General features: G+C 36.5%; 1 protein-coding gene across 2 annotated transcripts; it reads left to right on the top strand.

The window, feature by feature from the left end:
• The first annotated feature begins 7068 nt into the window (after nucleotides 1-7068).
• On the top strand, nucleotides 7069-13675 carry LOC125222210 (protein TIME FOR COFFEE-like). 2 transcript variants are annotated; one of them, XM_048124709.1, is made up of 13 exons: nucleotides 7069-7463; nucleotides 7543-7986; nucleotides 8071-8216; nucleotides 8300-8576; nucleotides 8658-9042; nucleotides 9141-9189; nucleotides 9274-9372; nucleotides 9460-9679; nucleotides 9776-9845; nucleotides 9940-10009; nucleotides 10105-10449; nucleotides 10529-12965; nucleotides 13128-13675. In XM_048124709.1, the coding sequence occupies exons 1-13, from the start codon at nucleotides 7367-7369 to the stop codon at nucleotides 13130-13132; spliced, it is 4644 nt and encodes a 1547-aa protein (XP_047980666.1). In that variant the 5' UTR covers nucleotides 7069-7366; the 3' UTR covers nucleotides 13133-13675. The 2 variants fall into 2 exon arrangements, with proteins under 2 accessions (XP_047980666.1, XP_047980665.1); XM_048124708.1 differs by having other exon boundaries at nucleotides 13102-13675.
• The last annotated feature ends 3709 nt before the right edge of the window (nucleotides 13676-17384 follow it).

The following is a 17384-nucleotide window of genomic DNA, read 5'->3' as shown; positions in this document are numbered from 1 at the left end:
TGCTTGCCAGCCATGTTTAATACTGCTACATGTAAAAAGGGGGCATCATCTCATCTCCACTTCCACTAATTAAAAAGGAAATTGAATTAATCATATTATATTACTCCCTCTCATGAATAAAGTAATTTATCATTTTCAAGATACATTCTTTAAATAGCTAAAGCAAAAGATTGGCAAAGAACCCTATATTCTTCGATATACTCAAGACAAATTGCATTAGTTTATTAAGTAAATTAACCATCACTTTTTAAGTAAAGGGTCTGCATTATTCTCATATTCCCAATAATTTTTTAGTGCTAAATACTAAATATATATATAAGTTTCAAATCTTGATTCGCTTATAAGATTTGTTTATTTAGCATACTAGAAAGAAAAAAAAATCAGCACCTCCGAAGTTCTAATTTAGAAAAGAAAATTTCGTATGAGTACCATATATTGCTAAATAAAAAAATGAATCAATTTTGATTACCTTGTGTTGAAGTATGAAGGAAAAGTTTAACTTTGATTTTTATTACAAATGCATGCACCCACACGCGGTTATAGGAGGTGCCACGTAGGAGGAGACGACGTCAATGCTGTTGGACACGTGTCGCGTCGCGGGTGATTTTGAGATGATAAAAAGTTCACAAGCGACAAAATTAAAAGCAATGGTGGGCCCATTACCGGTGTGGGCCCGACAAATCCGACGTGGCTGAAACAGTATCATAAATAATGGCATATTATTTTAAGCGGATTTATTAAAGTGACATGCTCCATTGTGTATAAAATTACCTAACTTGTGTATTTAGTTAACAATAGAAAATAGATATGGGTGCGGGTCCCACACACCTCCGGAGAGTTGGCCCCATCTTCTCCATAAATGTAGTCCGCAATAATCAAGGATTTATAGTAGGCATGATTGTTCTCTTACAAAATTCTTTGGATAAACTCAATTTATAAGATGGATAATTGAAAGTTAAATTGGATTAAGTCGAATTATATTATGCGTGTATTCTCAAAAGATTTATCAATTTTAAAGTTATAATGATTAAGAAAATAAAATTTCAATATAATGTAATACCTCCGCTCCACTCAAGATGTCTATATTATTGAGTGACACAGAATTTTAAAAGAAATTGTTAAATATAATAAGTAGGGAAAAAATATAGTTGAATATTGTAATTGGGATAGAGGAGAGATGCGAGAGGAATTAATTTCAAATATAGAAAATGGAATGAGACTAACTAAAAATGAAATGTGAATAGCTTGAATGAGGCAGAAGGAGTATGTTGTCAATGTTACCATGTGTGTTATGGTTCTTTACTTTTTATGACGTGGAAATTATAACTAGCGACTTAGACCATCTCCAAGGGTATACTAAAACTTAAAATGTGATAGGTATTTAGCTCCAATAGTACTCAAAAACCAATCTCATTTTTGGTTTTTGAGAAAAAAATACCTATCTTTAGGTTTACACTAAACTCAAACCCAAAACTTTTTCAAATTTTGTGAGTAAAAAGAGCATAATAGAGAGAATATTCTTTTAAGTTTGAGTTTAGTGTAAATGGTTGGAGTAAAATCATATTTAGTGTGACATTTACACTAAAATGAGTTTGAGTTTAGTGTAAATGGTTGGAGATGCTCTTATACCTCCCAAATAGTACATTAAAACCTAAAATAAAATAGTCAATTATCTTTTATGATACTCCAAAATCAATCTCATTTCGGACCTTTTTTAACAAAATATATTTATTTATGGTTTTACACTAAAACAAATTGAAATCACTTTTTTAAATATTGCGAGTGGAAAAAAATAATGAATATTTAATTTAGTGTAAATGCTTGAGAAAAAATTACTATTGAATATAATATTTACACTAAAATTGATTTTCTTGAATCATTTGTTATTTAAGAAAGAGTTACTAGTCATTTAACATGTGTTTATTTATTTATTTTTTTTATTTGAAACAATGTCAGTTTAAACATCATCAAATACCCTATTTTATATAAGAAAAGATAATTAAAAAAATAAATATCATAATTTAATATTTTAATTTCAAAAATTAGGTTTGATGAATGCAAACTAGTAGGAGTAGTAAAAAGTATAGATGATATGCAACTATGAGATGCCCCCTCTGAAAAATACCTACTCCACTGATAGGCCATTCCCAACGTCCCATAAATTCCACATGCTCAACAACAAATAATTAGATATACTTGTGTGGAGTACTTCTTGTTTAGTTAATAGTTCCTCCTAAGTTGATTCTCACTAATAACAAAATATTTATTCAAATAAATAATTTTCACCTCTTTTATTTTTGATTCTACATTTTTTCCATCTCCATTTTTTTTCATCTACGTTTGTCCAGTATCTTATTGTGAGTGATTTGAAAAATGAATATTTATGTATATCAACTAAACTAAAAATGGTGTTTGCACGTGTGATCTTCAGTGTCTGTCACGTAATGGGGTGGGTGACACTATCATTCCCTTTAGCAATTGTGAAGATATTTTTGAGCTAAAGATAAGAGGTGAGAGATTCACAAGAAAAGCGAAAAAAGGATGTAGCCAATAACATCACCCAAATGCAATCAAGTAGTAGTTCAAATTCAATACCCTCTTTCTTTTTGTTTATTTTAATTCTATAAAAAAATGGTTTTCAAAAACGAAAGAATAAATAATACTCTTGCACACGTGTCTGGGAACAAAGTAGCCACGTAAGATAACTGACCACGCCACGTAGGATAACACGCAATAAATGCGACATATGTGGGGCCTACCAGTTTGAGGTAGCATACAAGTTTTGGTAAAAAATATAGCTCAGATTTTTCTGGTTTCTTTTAGTTTCTTACTTTTACTTTTTTAGGTAATTTTTAATTCCTAAAAATATGCTCACAAAATTAATTTTCCGTCTGTTTTGTGGGCCATGTTTGACTACGATTGGAAGTAGATTGAGAATTTATTATACACATAATTAATTATTTTCAACAAAAACATTTTTGTGGTTCTCTTCAATTATACTCCTTATACTACTATTTCCTTTTCTTGATGAAATAATGTTATTGATCATTTTGAACTTTAAAGATCATCAAATTGGGTTATGTTATATTAATAATGTTATCGAAAGGATTGATTTTGTAACAGTTACACCATATATTAGGAGTTGAATAATCAAGCGGTAAGCACTTAAACCTAATGTTTATGGTTTAAACAACCCTTTGGTCCTATACTCCTATTTGATTTTTTAAAGGAAAAGTCGATTATAGTTAATTTTATTACATTTGTCTTTTTGGATATGTACTAAGTTATAGTATCAGTAATAAAAAATTTAGATCCACCAAATCAAAACTCAAACTAATTTTAATATAAATATTACATCAAATAGTGATTTACTCCAACCATTTACATAAACTCAAACGTAAAAGAATATTATTTATCTATTAACTTTTTATACTTCAAAAATTTCATAAAATAATTTGGGTATGTTATAGTGCAAACTCAAAAATAGATAATTCCCTAATTGTTTGTCAAAAACCAAGATTAAAATGAGTTTGAGATACCATTGTAAGTAACTATCTTCTTATTAATTCTATCTTAAATTTTGAATAAAAATATTGATATTTATGAAAACAATTACGGGGCACATTTCTTTTAATCGTCCGATATAAATATTTTGTTACTAAACTAATTCCATTGAATATCGAAATGTAATAGTGGCGCCTTAATTTCACTTTTATCATGATATCGATATGATTATGTATGTACATTGGTAGTCATGGCAGAACTTGAGAAGATATTTACATAGTGATATAGTATTAAACAAAACAAAACATAAGATAAAGTAAATGAAGTTAACTATGTAGATTATATTATAGGTAAGGAGTAAAATTATGTTAATATATTCATTTAACTTTAATAATGAATAATTATTTGATTATTAATTTACTAAACTACATTATTTATTTATCAATTAAAAATAAGATTAACTAAATAATTAAATCAAGCTATAAATGTCTAGTTAAATAAATAAGCAATGCTTATTCTAATGAATTGCTATGATTAATTTAAGCTAAATTGAGGATGAATAAATGTACGATTAGTTATCAAATTGAGAATAAATTAAGGAATATATCAAATTGAGGATTATTTACTTAAATCAACATCTTAGTTTAGAGTTTTTTCCCAACGGAAAGTTATCGCAGCTTCCGGGGTAATATTTTGCCGGGAACCATAATTGAACTTTAAGTCGAACAACCTACATTTAAACATAAAAGTTAAAGAGGAACATATTAACAATAAAATCGAAACAAATCTTCATTGCTCATATTAATATCGACAAACTATATTGAAACCCATGAACCAAAAATATGCCAAAAATCAAACCCTAACATTAAAATCGAACCCCTGCAAACCAATTGCGACGACAACGTCATTCGGGTTTGCCCAACCAAGCCACTGATCGTTAACAATCTTACCAAATGTGCCCTTATGTTAGATTTGTTAAGAGTGTTTATATTATGTGATGTCTTCTAATCTAGTGACATGAAAAAGAAATAATGACACTTTGTGTATGTGGGGTAAATGGCAATATCATATACTGTTAAATTTTGTCTTGTTTATTGGATAGACATATGAAAGTGGGCAATACCCAAAGCTGAGTGTTACACTCTAAAATGCACTAAGATGAATGTGGGTGCACCCACCACATGTAGAGCTCCATTCGCATAAAGTTTACTTTTTAATGATCTCATTGCAAACAATTACAAGCAAATGGTTTTGTGGATATTTTATAGGTGTAAATAACAAAATATGAAAATACTTAAACAATAAATTATTTTTATTCTTTCACTGTTGGACATAATATAATGTTTTGCACTGTTGCTACATCATTGTACGCCGATGGCTATTCGATACTGACTGATCCAATGCGTGGTATGTCAACATCTTTGAATAAAAAATTCGGGTGATACCACTGAACTGAAATAATATTGCCCCAATGTTAAAAAAAAATTCGAGATCCACATATTTTTATGAGCGAAACAACTTCGAACGTCGAGTTTATTGAACATTCTCAAAATTTATTCCCTAACATAGACATATAGTTGCAATGTATAATTGATTAATATGATTTATAACCATATGTGCTGATATTAGCCTCATTAATTTTCTAACCTTAGCCTTAGGCATGTTTTTCATTTTAGATGCATAAATCCAACGTATCAAGTCGTCAATTGTTTGTGAAAAAAAATCTTAAAGAGGAACCAAAATATGTCAATTGAAGTAATTTTTTAATAGTATAAGTGCCTAAGTGATTACTAAAATCGTCTCCAAGAGTTAATTTCGAGTATTTATATGAAGATTCAAAGGTAATGGATTAGGACAAGTCACTTATCCGGTATAAAGTCATTAACTTTCAATGAACTATATTAATTATGTAACGTACATATATTTAAAGATTCAATCGAAAAGTTATCAGCATTCAAATATGCATAGACGCAATTAATTAGAGTCATAAACACAATCAAAATAGTATCTAAAGAAGTGATACGCAATTCAATAGTATTTCCTATAAAGAATTTATTTTATAAGCCTACTTTTTTCTTCATACGGTAACATTTATTTATTTTTACCACATTTAAAAACATCATCCAGACACAATATTTGAGTTGTCGTATGTAAAAGTGCCAACAATTTCTCAAATATGAAAACAAAATATTATTTCTTTGCATATTGAAGCGGCGGTGGCATGAAAGAGAATAATTTTTTGACTTTAGTGGGACTCATTACATTTTAAAAAGTTTTACCAATTTTTCCACCGCAACGTGACGATTAAGCATAAAGGAATAGTAAAATAAAATTAATAAATTATTTACCAATTAAATTAAACAATCATAAAAAATGAAAAAGAAAAAAGACAACTCGGCGGGCCCACTCACTTCTCGGAAGTTCCGTGACCGCGACTTCAGTTTTATTTGCTCGGTCTCGATTCACCACCGTCCGATATCCGGCAAAGAAACGGACGGCCCAGATCCGCTCCAGCCCCGCCACTGCCCAACCAAATATGTCTGCATCAATATGCCAGCTAGGACATATTTAATTGCCGAACCCGCCACGTCGGCACGCGATCGGACGGTGGAGATATTTCAACATCCATCCGCCAACCAAATCGCAGCCGTTGAGACTGGGACCCACGTGTCACTTCTATCAAAAAAGTAAGTACTAGCTGCTAACATACGCCCCGGTCCAACCCCAGCTAATTAATTCCACCTAAATATCGAAATCTGAGACAATAACTTACTTCTACAACTCCTACTGTATAAAAAAATGAGAAATGCATTATTTTATTATTTCGGCGAAGTTTTGATTTATTTAAAATTTGTTTTCACCTAATCAGTCTGGGCCGTAATTCTTGGGACCTTCAATTTTGTTCTTTATTTAATGGAAATGAATTTTTTATTAAAATTATATTTTATTAATGTGAACCGAAAAATAATAAAATTTGACCAGGCTTTTGCGATATTTTCTCGGTCACACCTAGATTCCTTATGATCGTCATGTTGCTTTAAATAAGGTTAGCAACCGGATATAGCCGGTCACTCCACCCTCCCACTCAATGCATGTATTTAGGCTTTTTATTTGCTTAGACATTTAGAAAAACAAATATTATTGGAGTATTTTATATTTCAATTAAGAATATCAAATTTTAGTTTTGATAAATTCGTTCTTTAATGGGATTGACTTAACAGTCCTGTACTATAAAGATCATTTACCATTTCCATGCTTCATTTTTGATTTTATATAGTAGTAAAAATACATATTTGTAGAATTTGATTTTATTATATGCTAGAGACGTAAGCAAAATGGCTTTCCCATATAAAATCAAAATCCGAAAAAAAATGGAAGCTTGAATCCAAAGACAGAAACCGACACGTAGCGGTGGTATTGGAGATTTGATAGAGTAAATACCGCCATGCTGGCGACTGAGGAGCGTCGGATGAGACCGATCTCAACGGCTGAGATCGATTGGCGTGACAAAGCAAGCTCATCTGATTTTCCACGAGGGCTTTTTGTAGATGTCAAATACTCCATTCTAACAAATGAATAGATGAAGGAGATCGTGACAGCAGGAAAAAAAAAGCTTCATTTATAGGGGTACCCAGAGAGAGAGAAAGAGCTGAATTAGAGAATTTGTGGAAGAGGAGGAGGAGCCCATTTGGGGGAGAGAAAAAGATATTTGGAGATAAAGATTGTTGTTTTATCCGCTGGATTCATTCTGAATCTTGATTTCCGGCGACCCTCTTCTTCTTCTCCGGCGAGTTACTCTGATGAGATATCTGATTGGATTTCTTCATCTGGGTCAAGCTGAGATTCTGATTCTATTCCAGTGATGGACAGGAACAGAGAAGCCAGAAGAGCTAGTATCGTCGGCTCCAATGGCTTCAACCGCCGCCGCCACCGAACCAACAGCCTTAGAGACTCTCCAGGTTTGTTTTTCTCCTTTTTTTATCAACAGATCTGCGTTTTCTCCGCTGATAATTCGAGCTTTTTTTTTTTTAATTGCAGATGAAGATGTGGAGTTGCAGGAGTCTGTGAGGTTAAGAGATAGAGATAGAGTGAAGAAAGATCGGGATCGAGAGAGGGAGAGGGATAGAGAGAGGGAAAGGGAGAGGGAGAGGGATTTGAGAGAAAGGTCTAGCCGGAGTAAGAGGAGAAGAGGCGGAGATGAGACTTCGGAAGAGAGCATCAATGATGAAGAAGATGAAGACGATGAAGTGAACAACGCCGGCGGTGTGAGGTTGCTGTCGCAGGCGGTGGGTTCCGTCCCCAACCACCACCACCACCACCATAGCAGTAGTTTTAGTCAACCGCAACCGAGCAATACTGTAAGTAGCAATCACCATCTTCAGCACAGGAAAACCTTTCCTCCTATTTCTTCAACGGCGGCCAAGGTTTCCAAAGCGCCGCCGGAAATGATGAGCGCTCCCGTTCCTAGAAAGGCACGCTCCGGTGAGCGACCGAAAACACTTTCCTCATTTTTCCGATTTGATTTTTTAAGTCAAACTTCTAATTTTTCTTCTCATTTTATTGAAGCATCCACGAAGCGGTCTCACGATTGGGTTTCAATCAGCAACAACAGCGGCGGAGAGCCGAATCATGGGAGCTCTCCGGCGGCGACGCCTGCGCCGGCGGCTCCGATGTCTCCGTCGTCTTCGAATGCTTCCATCAGAAAGAAGCTTGTTAGTGTCTGAAATCGGTCAAATAATTATTGAATCTCCAAAGATCTCTTCGATTCTTAATTCTGAACTTTTGCAATCTGCAGAAGCAGACTCTGAATAACCCCGGGCCGAAGCTGAAGCCGCCGAAAGTCGCCGTGGCGGTAGCCGCGGCTGCGTCGAAGCCAAGCTCTTCGAATCCGGAGGAGTTGGAGATTGAAATCGCGGAGGTGTTGTATGGTTTGATGACTCAATCACAAGCCCCTTCTTCGTCGAAAAAGGATGAGTCTAGAGAAATCAAGCGTAATTCATCGCCGGTTTCTAATTCCCCTTCGGCCAATAATCCCAATTTGGGATCCAATTCTGGACCCCTTTCAGCTGTCGGTAAGTTTTAAATCATGCTCTAATTAGTCTCTGCTTTCTCTAATTGAGAGTTCTAATCATCACGCTGCTATCCTTTTTCAGCTCCGAAGAGAAAGAGGCCGCGGCAGATTCCGGAGAACCCGAGCCACGGCGCTCGTAGCAGCCCCGTTCCGGCGAAGCTCGACGCAGATCAGACGCCGAAGAGCGAGATTCCATCGCCGGATAAAATCTCAGGATTCGCAGCTGAAAATGTGCACGAAATGTCTACCAATTCGGTCGATCCGCAGAGGCAGGCGCCGGTGGCGCCGGCGGGATCAGTGTCGGAGATGAAGCCTGTAATTGAAGAATTAAGGGAGAGCAATTCCGTCGCGAAGGAAGAGATAAAGTCGCCGAAGGAAAAAGAATCTCCTGTGTTGAGAGCGGCGGTTAACCAAAACGGAGATTCACCGGCGGCGGCACCTTCATCGGCGGTGGCGATTAATAAAACGTGAGTATAGAAATTTGGGTTTAGTTTTTCTTTTGAGGCGGTTGGGGTGATTTTCTCATCATTTGGCCTAATTTTGGTTATGATTTTCTCGAGCTTAGCAATTTTACGGAGAATTGGAAGGAAGAGAAGTTCGAAATAGATCTGATGGTGAGCGAAGATCAAGTTTTTTCAAGTCGTATTTTTGTTGATGAAATGGATTTCTTTTTACCGGACTTCTATTTTATTTTTCAGGCGCCGCCGCCACAAGCAAAATCATCTCCGGATAAAGAAGCAAAGATTGATCTGAGGGGTTCGCCGGTGGATCAAAAGCCTGTTGTTCCGGCCTCCGATGTACGTAGATAGAGAGGCTTTCGATTCAGATTATTGGATTTTGATGATTGGCAGCCTTTTGATTTTTTATCTGCTGCATTTCTGCAGAATTCGAAGGCGTCGAGAGATCAAGCCAACGAAAATGACAGAATTGGGGCAGGGAGTGATCAAGAAATAAAGGTGCTAGAAGAAAGGGAATCAAAGGAGAGGAATGTAGATTTGCATCTTAACTTGGAGAAGTCAGAAAGAGATGACGGTGATGGAGTTAATGCAGGAAACAAATCGCAGTTGTTGACTCCGAAACACCAGCAGCTCACTGAGAAATCTGGTAGGTTTTATATTTTGTTAATTTTATGGTTTTGGCCATTGGTGTGGAGATCTGTGGATTGGGATGTTGAGAAGTTTGAACGTTTCTTGAACTTAGGTCACTCAACGAGCTCTTTGCCATTGCCAATGTCGATGGGGAATTGGCCCGGTGGGCTTGCTCCGATGAGGTATGACTGCGTACCATTTTGCTTGAAATCGTAGATTTTTTTTTTTATGTTGGTTCTGTTCTGATGATGGCTTTTCGTTGGTTTGGGTAAGCAGATATATGGCTCCGTTGCAAGGAGTTGTGTCAATGGAGGGAGGAGGGGCCGTTGCGCCTGGAAATATTCAGGTAAGGGACTCTTTGTCCTTGTTGTGTTATGGTGGAGTAATGCTGTCCTGTGGTGGTGGATCTTTGATGATGCGTTTGTTTTCGAAATTCTTCAGCCGTTGTTCTCTCAGCCCCGACCAAAACGCTGTGCTACACATTGCCACATTGCTAGGAATATACATTACCTCCAGCAGTTCATGAAGATGAACCCCTTCTGGCCTGGACCGGCTGGCTCGGCTTCTTTGTTCGGGTCAAAGCCTTGCAATCTTAACTTCATACCAGGAATGGAGTTGCACGGGAATGTTGCGGTCAGAGGTGCTCAGGATAAGGCCCAGAACGCCCCCATTCCTGTCGGGAAGGAGAAGGGTTCTCAACCGGCCAGTACGTCAGATTCTGCTCAGGGAAAGCAGCAGATTCTTATCCAGCAAGCATTGCCTCCCGTTGCTCCTAGTAATTTGCTGGTATGGTTCCTTTTTCGTCGCTAACTACATATCTTGTTTTGGTGGAGTGAGTGTTGAATGTTTGAATTGTTTTGAGCAGGGGCCTACTTTCATATTCCCCTTGAGCCAGCAGCAATCGGCAGCACCACGGCCTAGTGGAACCAAATCTCCGGCTGCTGGGGCTTCATCCAATACCTGTAGCTCTGGTGTTACGAATTCCACTTCAGCAGGGGCAGTGAGCTTCAACTATCCGAATATGCCTTCTAATGAGACGCAGTATTTGGCAATCCTACAGAACAATGGGTATCCGTTTCCCATACCGGCGGCTGCTGTGGGAGGGCCCCCGAATTACAGGGCTACCCCGGGGCAGGCGCTGCCTTTGTTCAACGGTTCATTCTACTCATCTCAGATGATTCATCCTTCGCAACTTCAGCACGCGCAGCCATCATCCATCCAGTCGCAGTTGCTGCAAGCTCACCAAAATGCAAGCCAATCCAGTGGTGGTTCCTCAACCTCACAGAAGCATTTGCAGGGCCAGCATCCGAGAATGCAAACTGGCGGCGGCGTCTCCAGTGGTTCTGGAACTGCTAGCTTGCAAAACAAGCCGTCCCAGAAATCGCAGCCATCCCAGCAGCAGTTGCAACAGAGTCACAGCCAATATGTGCACCAATCACGGGCAAGACAACTTGAGGGGGAACCAAGTAGGGAAGACAGCCCATCAATGGCTGACAGCCGGGGTTCTCGAGTCTCTATGAACATATATGGCCAGAACTTCGCAATGCCAATGCACCCGCAGAATTTCGGGTTGATGACTCATCCTGCCACTTTGGCTGGTGTTGGTGGTGTTGCTGCTAGTGCTACGAGCGCAAGTAGTAATCATGCTGACAAGAAAGGGCAGCACGGATCCAAGTCTGGACCGGAGTCCTTGCCTGCATCACATAGCTTTGCGATGAGTTTTGGTACTGTCAATGGAGCCAGTGGTGGCCCGGGCATTGATATGGCATCCATGGCTCAGAATCACGCTCTGTTTCATAGCACCTCAGAAGCTACGAGACAGAATATGCAGATGATGGCTGCCGTTCAGGCTGCCCAGAAGAAGAATTTCCGAATTTCAGATGATGGTAAATCTGCTGGTGTCGATTCCCATGCCACAGAAGAAGAACGTAAGATCTTGACCGGAAAGGCTATGGGTGTTGGTGGTGGGCAGCAATCCATTGCGTTCACAAGGTCGGACTTGACGACTGATGGGCATGTTTCGTCGTCTATTCAGGCAAGCAACGTGATTGAGAGCTCCACACGGTCTATAAATGCCGCTGCTTCTGGTGCACCTCGCAGTTCCCGTTCCAATGCTGTGAATGTTCAGAATGCTCACAGCATTCAAGCTCAACTTCAGCAACAGCAAAATCTGCAGCTTAAGCATCAGCAACAGCAGCAGCAGCAGCAGCAGCAGCAACAGCAACAGCAACAACAGCACCAGCAGCAACTGAAGCAACACATGGCAGCAAACTCAGGTAGTCTGCAGCAGCAACTGAAGCAGCACATGGCAGCAAATTCAGGTAGTCTGCCGCAGCACATGACAGGAAATGCAGTTGGTCGACAGCAGCAGCATTTTAATTCATCTTCAACCATGGGTTTGAAGTTTCCGAGTGGACTCTCTGGCTTCCCGACAAATCTTGTCAAGAGCAACAGCAGCAGCCCCTCCCATTCCCCACAATGGAAAGGCTCTGGTAGAAATCCGACACCCCAAACCTCTTCTACAACCACTGCGACGCTAAAAAACCTTCCCCAGCAGCATTCTCAGACTCAAATATCCTTTGGAGGGAATCAGAAATCGTCAACAGGTTCTCAAGGGCATGCTCATCCAAGCAACAACCAGACTTCGTCTTCCCCTATGATGGTAGGTTCTCCCACAGCCTCTTCGGTCTCCAAAGGAGCCAGTGGGAGCCCAAGAACAGCTTCATCTGCTTCTACAAACAACAAAACAAGCCAAGGGCCATCTTTGTCAGCACAGCCAACAAAGAATGCCCCATCCGGTCCTAACCAGAAGTCTCCATCAATTCTGGGGAACCTTCATGTAGCTTCTGCCTCTTCTGGCAGCATACAGAAATCTCAAATGCAACAGCAATCTCAGCAGCAGATGCCTAAAACAATGCAGCAGCAACTATTCTTCTCAAATCCGTATGCTCAATCCCAGTCTCCGCATTCTTCCAGTAAAAGCTCAACCTCACCCGGGGTTAGTGGATATTATATGCCGCGAAGACAGACAGACCAACACCAGCAGCAGTCACCAAGTGCTCCAGTGACATCAGCTGGTGGTTTGTCTTTATTGGGTGGTGCGAACACGAATGATCCAGCTACAGCAATTGCTGCAGCCACTGCTAACGCAAAGGGCGGTGGATTGCCTTCACAGGGTATAATCCATGCACCACAGTTTGCTGCGCAGGCTGCTGGTAACCTGTTGCCAGCTGGCTTTTCGTATGTACATCCCGTTCCAGCTGCTGTTCAGGTGAAGCCTACCGAGCAGAAACAACCTGCTGGTAAGTTCTAACAAAGCTAGAAAATCGACTTTGCAACCCCATTGTAGGTTGAGAAATGTGACTTTGTTATACTACTACATATTTTAGAATGAATGGGGGGTGTGAATTTATGATTCAATTTTTACTACTTGACCAGGAAATGACAATTTAAATCCATGGCAGCCTGAGAAAAAGTGAAAGGTGCTGATGATGCTGGGTCTCAGGAGGGAGGGAAAGATGGGACAGGCACTTGCTGAAAGAATGAGGAGGTGTTGTGAAGGAAGAGGATGATGGATGGAGTTCCTACTGCGTGCTCGTGCCCCTATCATTCGTCAGGTAAACAACACGCTGATGAAATGGTGAAGTGTTTTCATGCTTTGGAAAGTCGGTGGGGAAGAATGATCAATTTTTTGGTGACGGACAAGAACAAAATTTTAGATGTTAGAAGACTGAGTAGCTTCTTGTTTTGGTTAGATAGTGGAGGTTCTTTGATCATATTTGTATCTTCCTCAACTACTCTCCTGCTTGGAAATATATTTCCCCAGGAAAAAAGAGAGAGAAAGAAAAGAAATTATTCTGAAAACCAAAAAGAAAAAAAGGAAAGATTTTAGTTTTGGATATATATGTATGTAATGGAGGGCTTGCATATGTATATGTGGTAGCTGTGTAAGATTAGCCCCACTCCTATTCTGTTATTTACTTCAATTAAATTTATTAATCTCTGTTCTACACTTGCTTGGATTCTTGATGGTGATGGTGATGGTGATGGTGATGGTGATGGTGATGCATTAATCTTCTCTGTACAGTTCTTGTTGGAAAATTGTAATGAGATTTGGATTAGGAAGTAGTATTTGCTTTGAATAGATAGATCTTGTTGGAAATTGCAGTGAGTTTTGCATTACTTTTTAGGGCCACTGTTTGTGAGGGAGATTTTTGAACTGAGATACACTTTAGAAAATGGAAGTGGTAGTGTTGGAGGAAAATTGGACCTTTTCCATTGTTGATAGTATTATCTTGTGGTCCCACTCTAATACACACCACACATGAATGTGTTTTTTATACTACTACTATTATTATTGAATTGAGAGATGAGAGAGAAAAATAAGCAGGTTGTTGAAAAGACTATGTTGTAGTACTGTTTAAACCTTAATGTATTTCATGATCTTTTTTGAATTAGTAGTAGGTGGATTGGATGATAATTGTCATATGATTTGATCTATTGTGATTTATTTATTCTTCTATTAATGAACTGCATTAAAAATTATACTCAGAAATTGTAAAAGTTTGGCTGACAGGTGAAAGATTTATTGGGCAAATTATGTTATTTGAAATTCAACTCGGAAGTATTATAAACCAAACTTTGGAGTATAAAATTTTGAAGAAAAACTTAAAAAGTCATAATAAAAAATAAAAAAGATTCAGTGCACAATCCAAAAAGCAGTCTCTCCACGTTTCTTTTTTAGCAGACATTATGAGGAAAGTTGTAATTACACTATCTGAATACAAACATATGCATCTAACCTTATCAAGTTGAGAATAATCAATAAGGAAAAAAATTGTTTAAAAAGGGGCAAAAAGAAAAAATTGTGGGCCATGGATTATTAAATATTCAGACAGCAAAATCAATAGACAAAATAGCATTTTGGTCATGAGGAAATTTTGTGGGGTTTATTTTAGATTGCATTGGTGTCAGTATAAGTCCCAAATTCCACAATTTGGTAAATAGTAGTAGTAGTAAATAGTGTGTGAGAGGTTATGGCACGTGTCCATTTTTTTATTTTTAAAGTATTTTTTAATTTGTCAATGGCTTGCGGAAATTTATTGATAAGAAAGACAGAAGATGAGGTGGAATGAAAGTTGAAATTAAGCATACACCTTAGTCATATCGGAGGATTTGGCATTTCATAATAAATAGTCATTAATTGAATTGTTAGTCTAAGTTGAGATTTGCTAAGTCGTTGGTCCCATCATGTATATCATAAATGTCAAAATCTAATATTTGAAATTAGGTAGAAAAGTTTAAATTAAGTTGAGTTTGCAGCATTAGATACACTTAATTCAAATTACTCTTTGTCCATTTAGACCAAATATTCTATTGCTTAGACTATTACACTACAATTTTCTTACAAAAAACAGTCGTCGTCTACAGTTTGCAGCACTGGAGCACTCTTAGTTGGAATATTCTTTATTAGTATAATTATTTTTCTTGACGTAGATTTACAAATTATTGTTTTTTTTTTGGATATGAGTTGTATTCTATATACACATCCCACTAATAATGTTTATTTCTATCTTTTTTAAGAAAGACTATATTAACATACAAATTATTTAAATAATAGCTAGACCTTCATTTTTCAACATCTTTTAGGTATTCTTACTTCACCTAAGCTAAATTATTTAATTCTATACTTAGGTCACTTTTCACAGATTCTAGGTTTAAAATTGAAACGAAATTATATACTCCCTCCGTCCGCGAATAGAAGTCCCGTTTTTCCATTTTGGTCCGTCCACGAATAGGAGTCCCGGTTCATAATTACCATAAATGGTAAAGAGGCCCCACATTCCACCAACCCATTCCACTCACATATCATTTAAAACTAATATATACAAGTGGGACCCCTATTCCACTAACTTTCTTCCACTCACTTTTCTTAACATTTCTTAAAACCCGCATCGATAAGAAATGGGACTCCTATTGTTGGACGGAGGGAGTAATAATATAGACGACATTTTTAATTAAAAATTGTAACTAAAGCAATCCTTTTTATTTAGGGTGGTCCAAATCACCCCAATCAGGCAATCATGCTAAAATTATAAATGATAACCCTATGGAAAGCAAGCACATGAAGGTATTAAATTTTACTTGAAGTTATATAAGTAGAAATAAAGAAGTTATTCCCTTGACAACAAGTTCAAACCAAGAGCTAATAAATTATTGAAGTCCAACATTAATTGATATAAGTGGACACTACATTTCATGCATGATTCACAGAACTAGCTTATTAAATAATTCTCCTGTAACAATAAATAAATCTCTTAAAATATGCTACTATTATACTATTAATGACATGCATTTACTGTATTTCAACCATATGAATAGTTGTGAATAAACAGGTTAAATGAAAGCTAAACTCAATGTTATTTTTAATTTTGCAGAGTGTATTGTTCTTTTATTTCGATATACTCTGTTAATTTGAAATTTACATAGTGTAATATCCTTTAAAGTAAAATGATGCTTTTTTTTTCTGAAATTAAGTAGAGGGATTTTGGGAACAAAGAGTTTAATTTTCAGGTTATTGATTAGACCCCTTAGTATATTTCTATAAAAACACCGTGATTTATTTTATTTTATTATATCTACTGTTATTACTATAAATCATACTGCAGTATAAATTAATAAAACAAGAGGGTACATTACTTAAAACTTAGGATTAATTAACTGGGTAGTGATAAATGTACATAATTGCACATACATAATCAATTTTTTTTAACATTTTACATTGAAAATTGATTTATAAATATTTAATTGATTTAAATAAAATTTCATGTTGTACTAATCATTTTTTGCAACACTTCTAAAAACAATTGAAATTTTAATTTAAATATTTGTTTATTCTAAAAAATATTTTTTTACTAAATATTGTACTATAATTAATTCGAATCGAGCTTGAAATTATGTTACGATTTGAAATAAAATTTCTATATCACTTCTTTCTTATTGCTACATATAATACAACAAATAACAAAATTAAGTTTTAATTAAATTCAACTAAATTTAAAAATTTGAAGATAGTACATGTACAGTTTATGTACATTTATCTTGTCTCCTAACTAAAAAATGTATTATTTTAATGGATACAAGGTACACAGAATCTATTTCTTAGATCAAGACGATTAGGTAACCTAATCTGAATAATTGGTATTGTTGTAGTACAAAATATTCATAAAATTCGGATCTTAATTAGATTACAACTTGATATTTTTTTAATCTCATATTTCAAGATATTCTTATACAACTCTGATACATTAAAACATGAACTCCTGCTTTAAAAAAATTCAATAAAAATACTCCCCCCGTCCCAATAAATATGAAACGTTTACTTTTTGACACATGATTTTATGTAGTGTTGTTTTGTGAGTTAAAGAAGAGAGAGTAAAGTAAGAGAGAGGGAAAGTAGAGATAAAATTATTTCTAATTTAAAAAACGTTTTATTTTTAATGGGACAACCCAAAAAGGAAAACGTTTCATTTCTAGTGGGACAGAGAGAGTATAATATTATTGGAACTCATATACCACTTGCATCTGCAGTTCAAGGCAAAAAGCTATTTTAACTCTTAGTACAAGGTTTAGAGTTTTCATCTTAATTGAATGTAGATCATTTTCCCTTAAAAAACAAATTCTTGAAGCATAGTAATATACTACTCTGTAGGATGCCTGTA

The sequence above is a fragment of the Salvia hispanica genome, chromosome 4 (genome assembly GCF_023119035.1).
Source record: "Salvia hispanica cultivar TCC Black 2014 chromosome 4, UniMelb_Shisp_WGS_1.0, whole genome shotgun sequence".
Lineage (NCBI taxonomy): Eukaryota > Viridiplantae > Streptophyta > Magnoliopsida > Lamiales > Lamiaceae > Salvia > Salvia hispanica.
This window is presented reverse-complemented; position numbering and strand designations above follow the sequence as displayed.

What these genes read in the sequence shown, in the direction of transcription:
- LOC125222210 (XM_048124708.1), top strand. Translation starts at nt 7,367, where the DNA reads ATGGACAGGAACAGAGAAGCCAGAAGAGCTAGTATCGTCGGCTCCAAT. An exon ending in TCCTAGAAAGGCACGCTCCG is followed by an intron (nt 7,987 to 8,070) that starts GTGAGCGACCGA and finishes ATTTTATTGAAG; the next exon opens with CATCCACGAAGCGGTCTCAC. An exon ending in CTGTTGTTCCGGCCTCCGAT is followed by an intron (nt 9,373 to 9,459) that starts GTACGTAGATAG and finishes GCATTTCTGCAG; the next exon opens with AATTCGAAGGCGTCGAGAGA.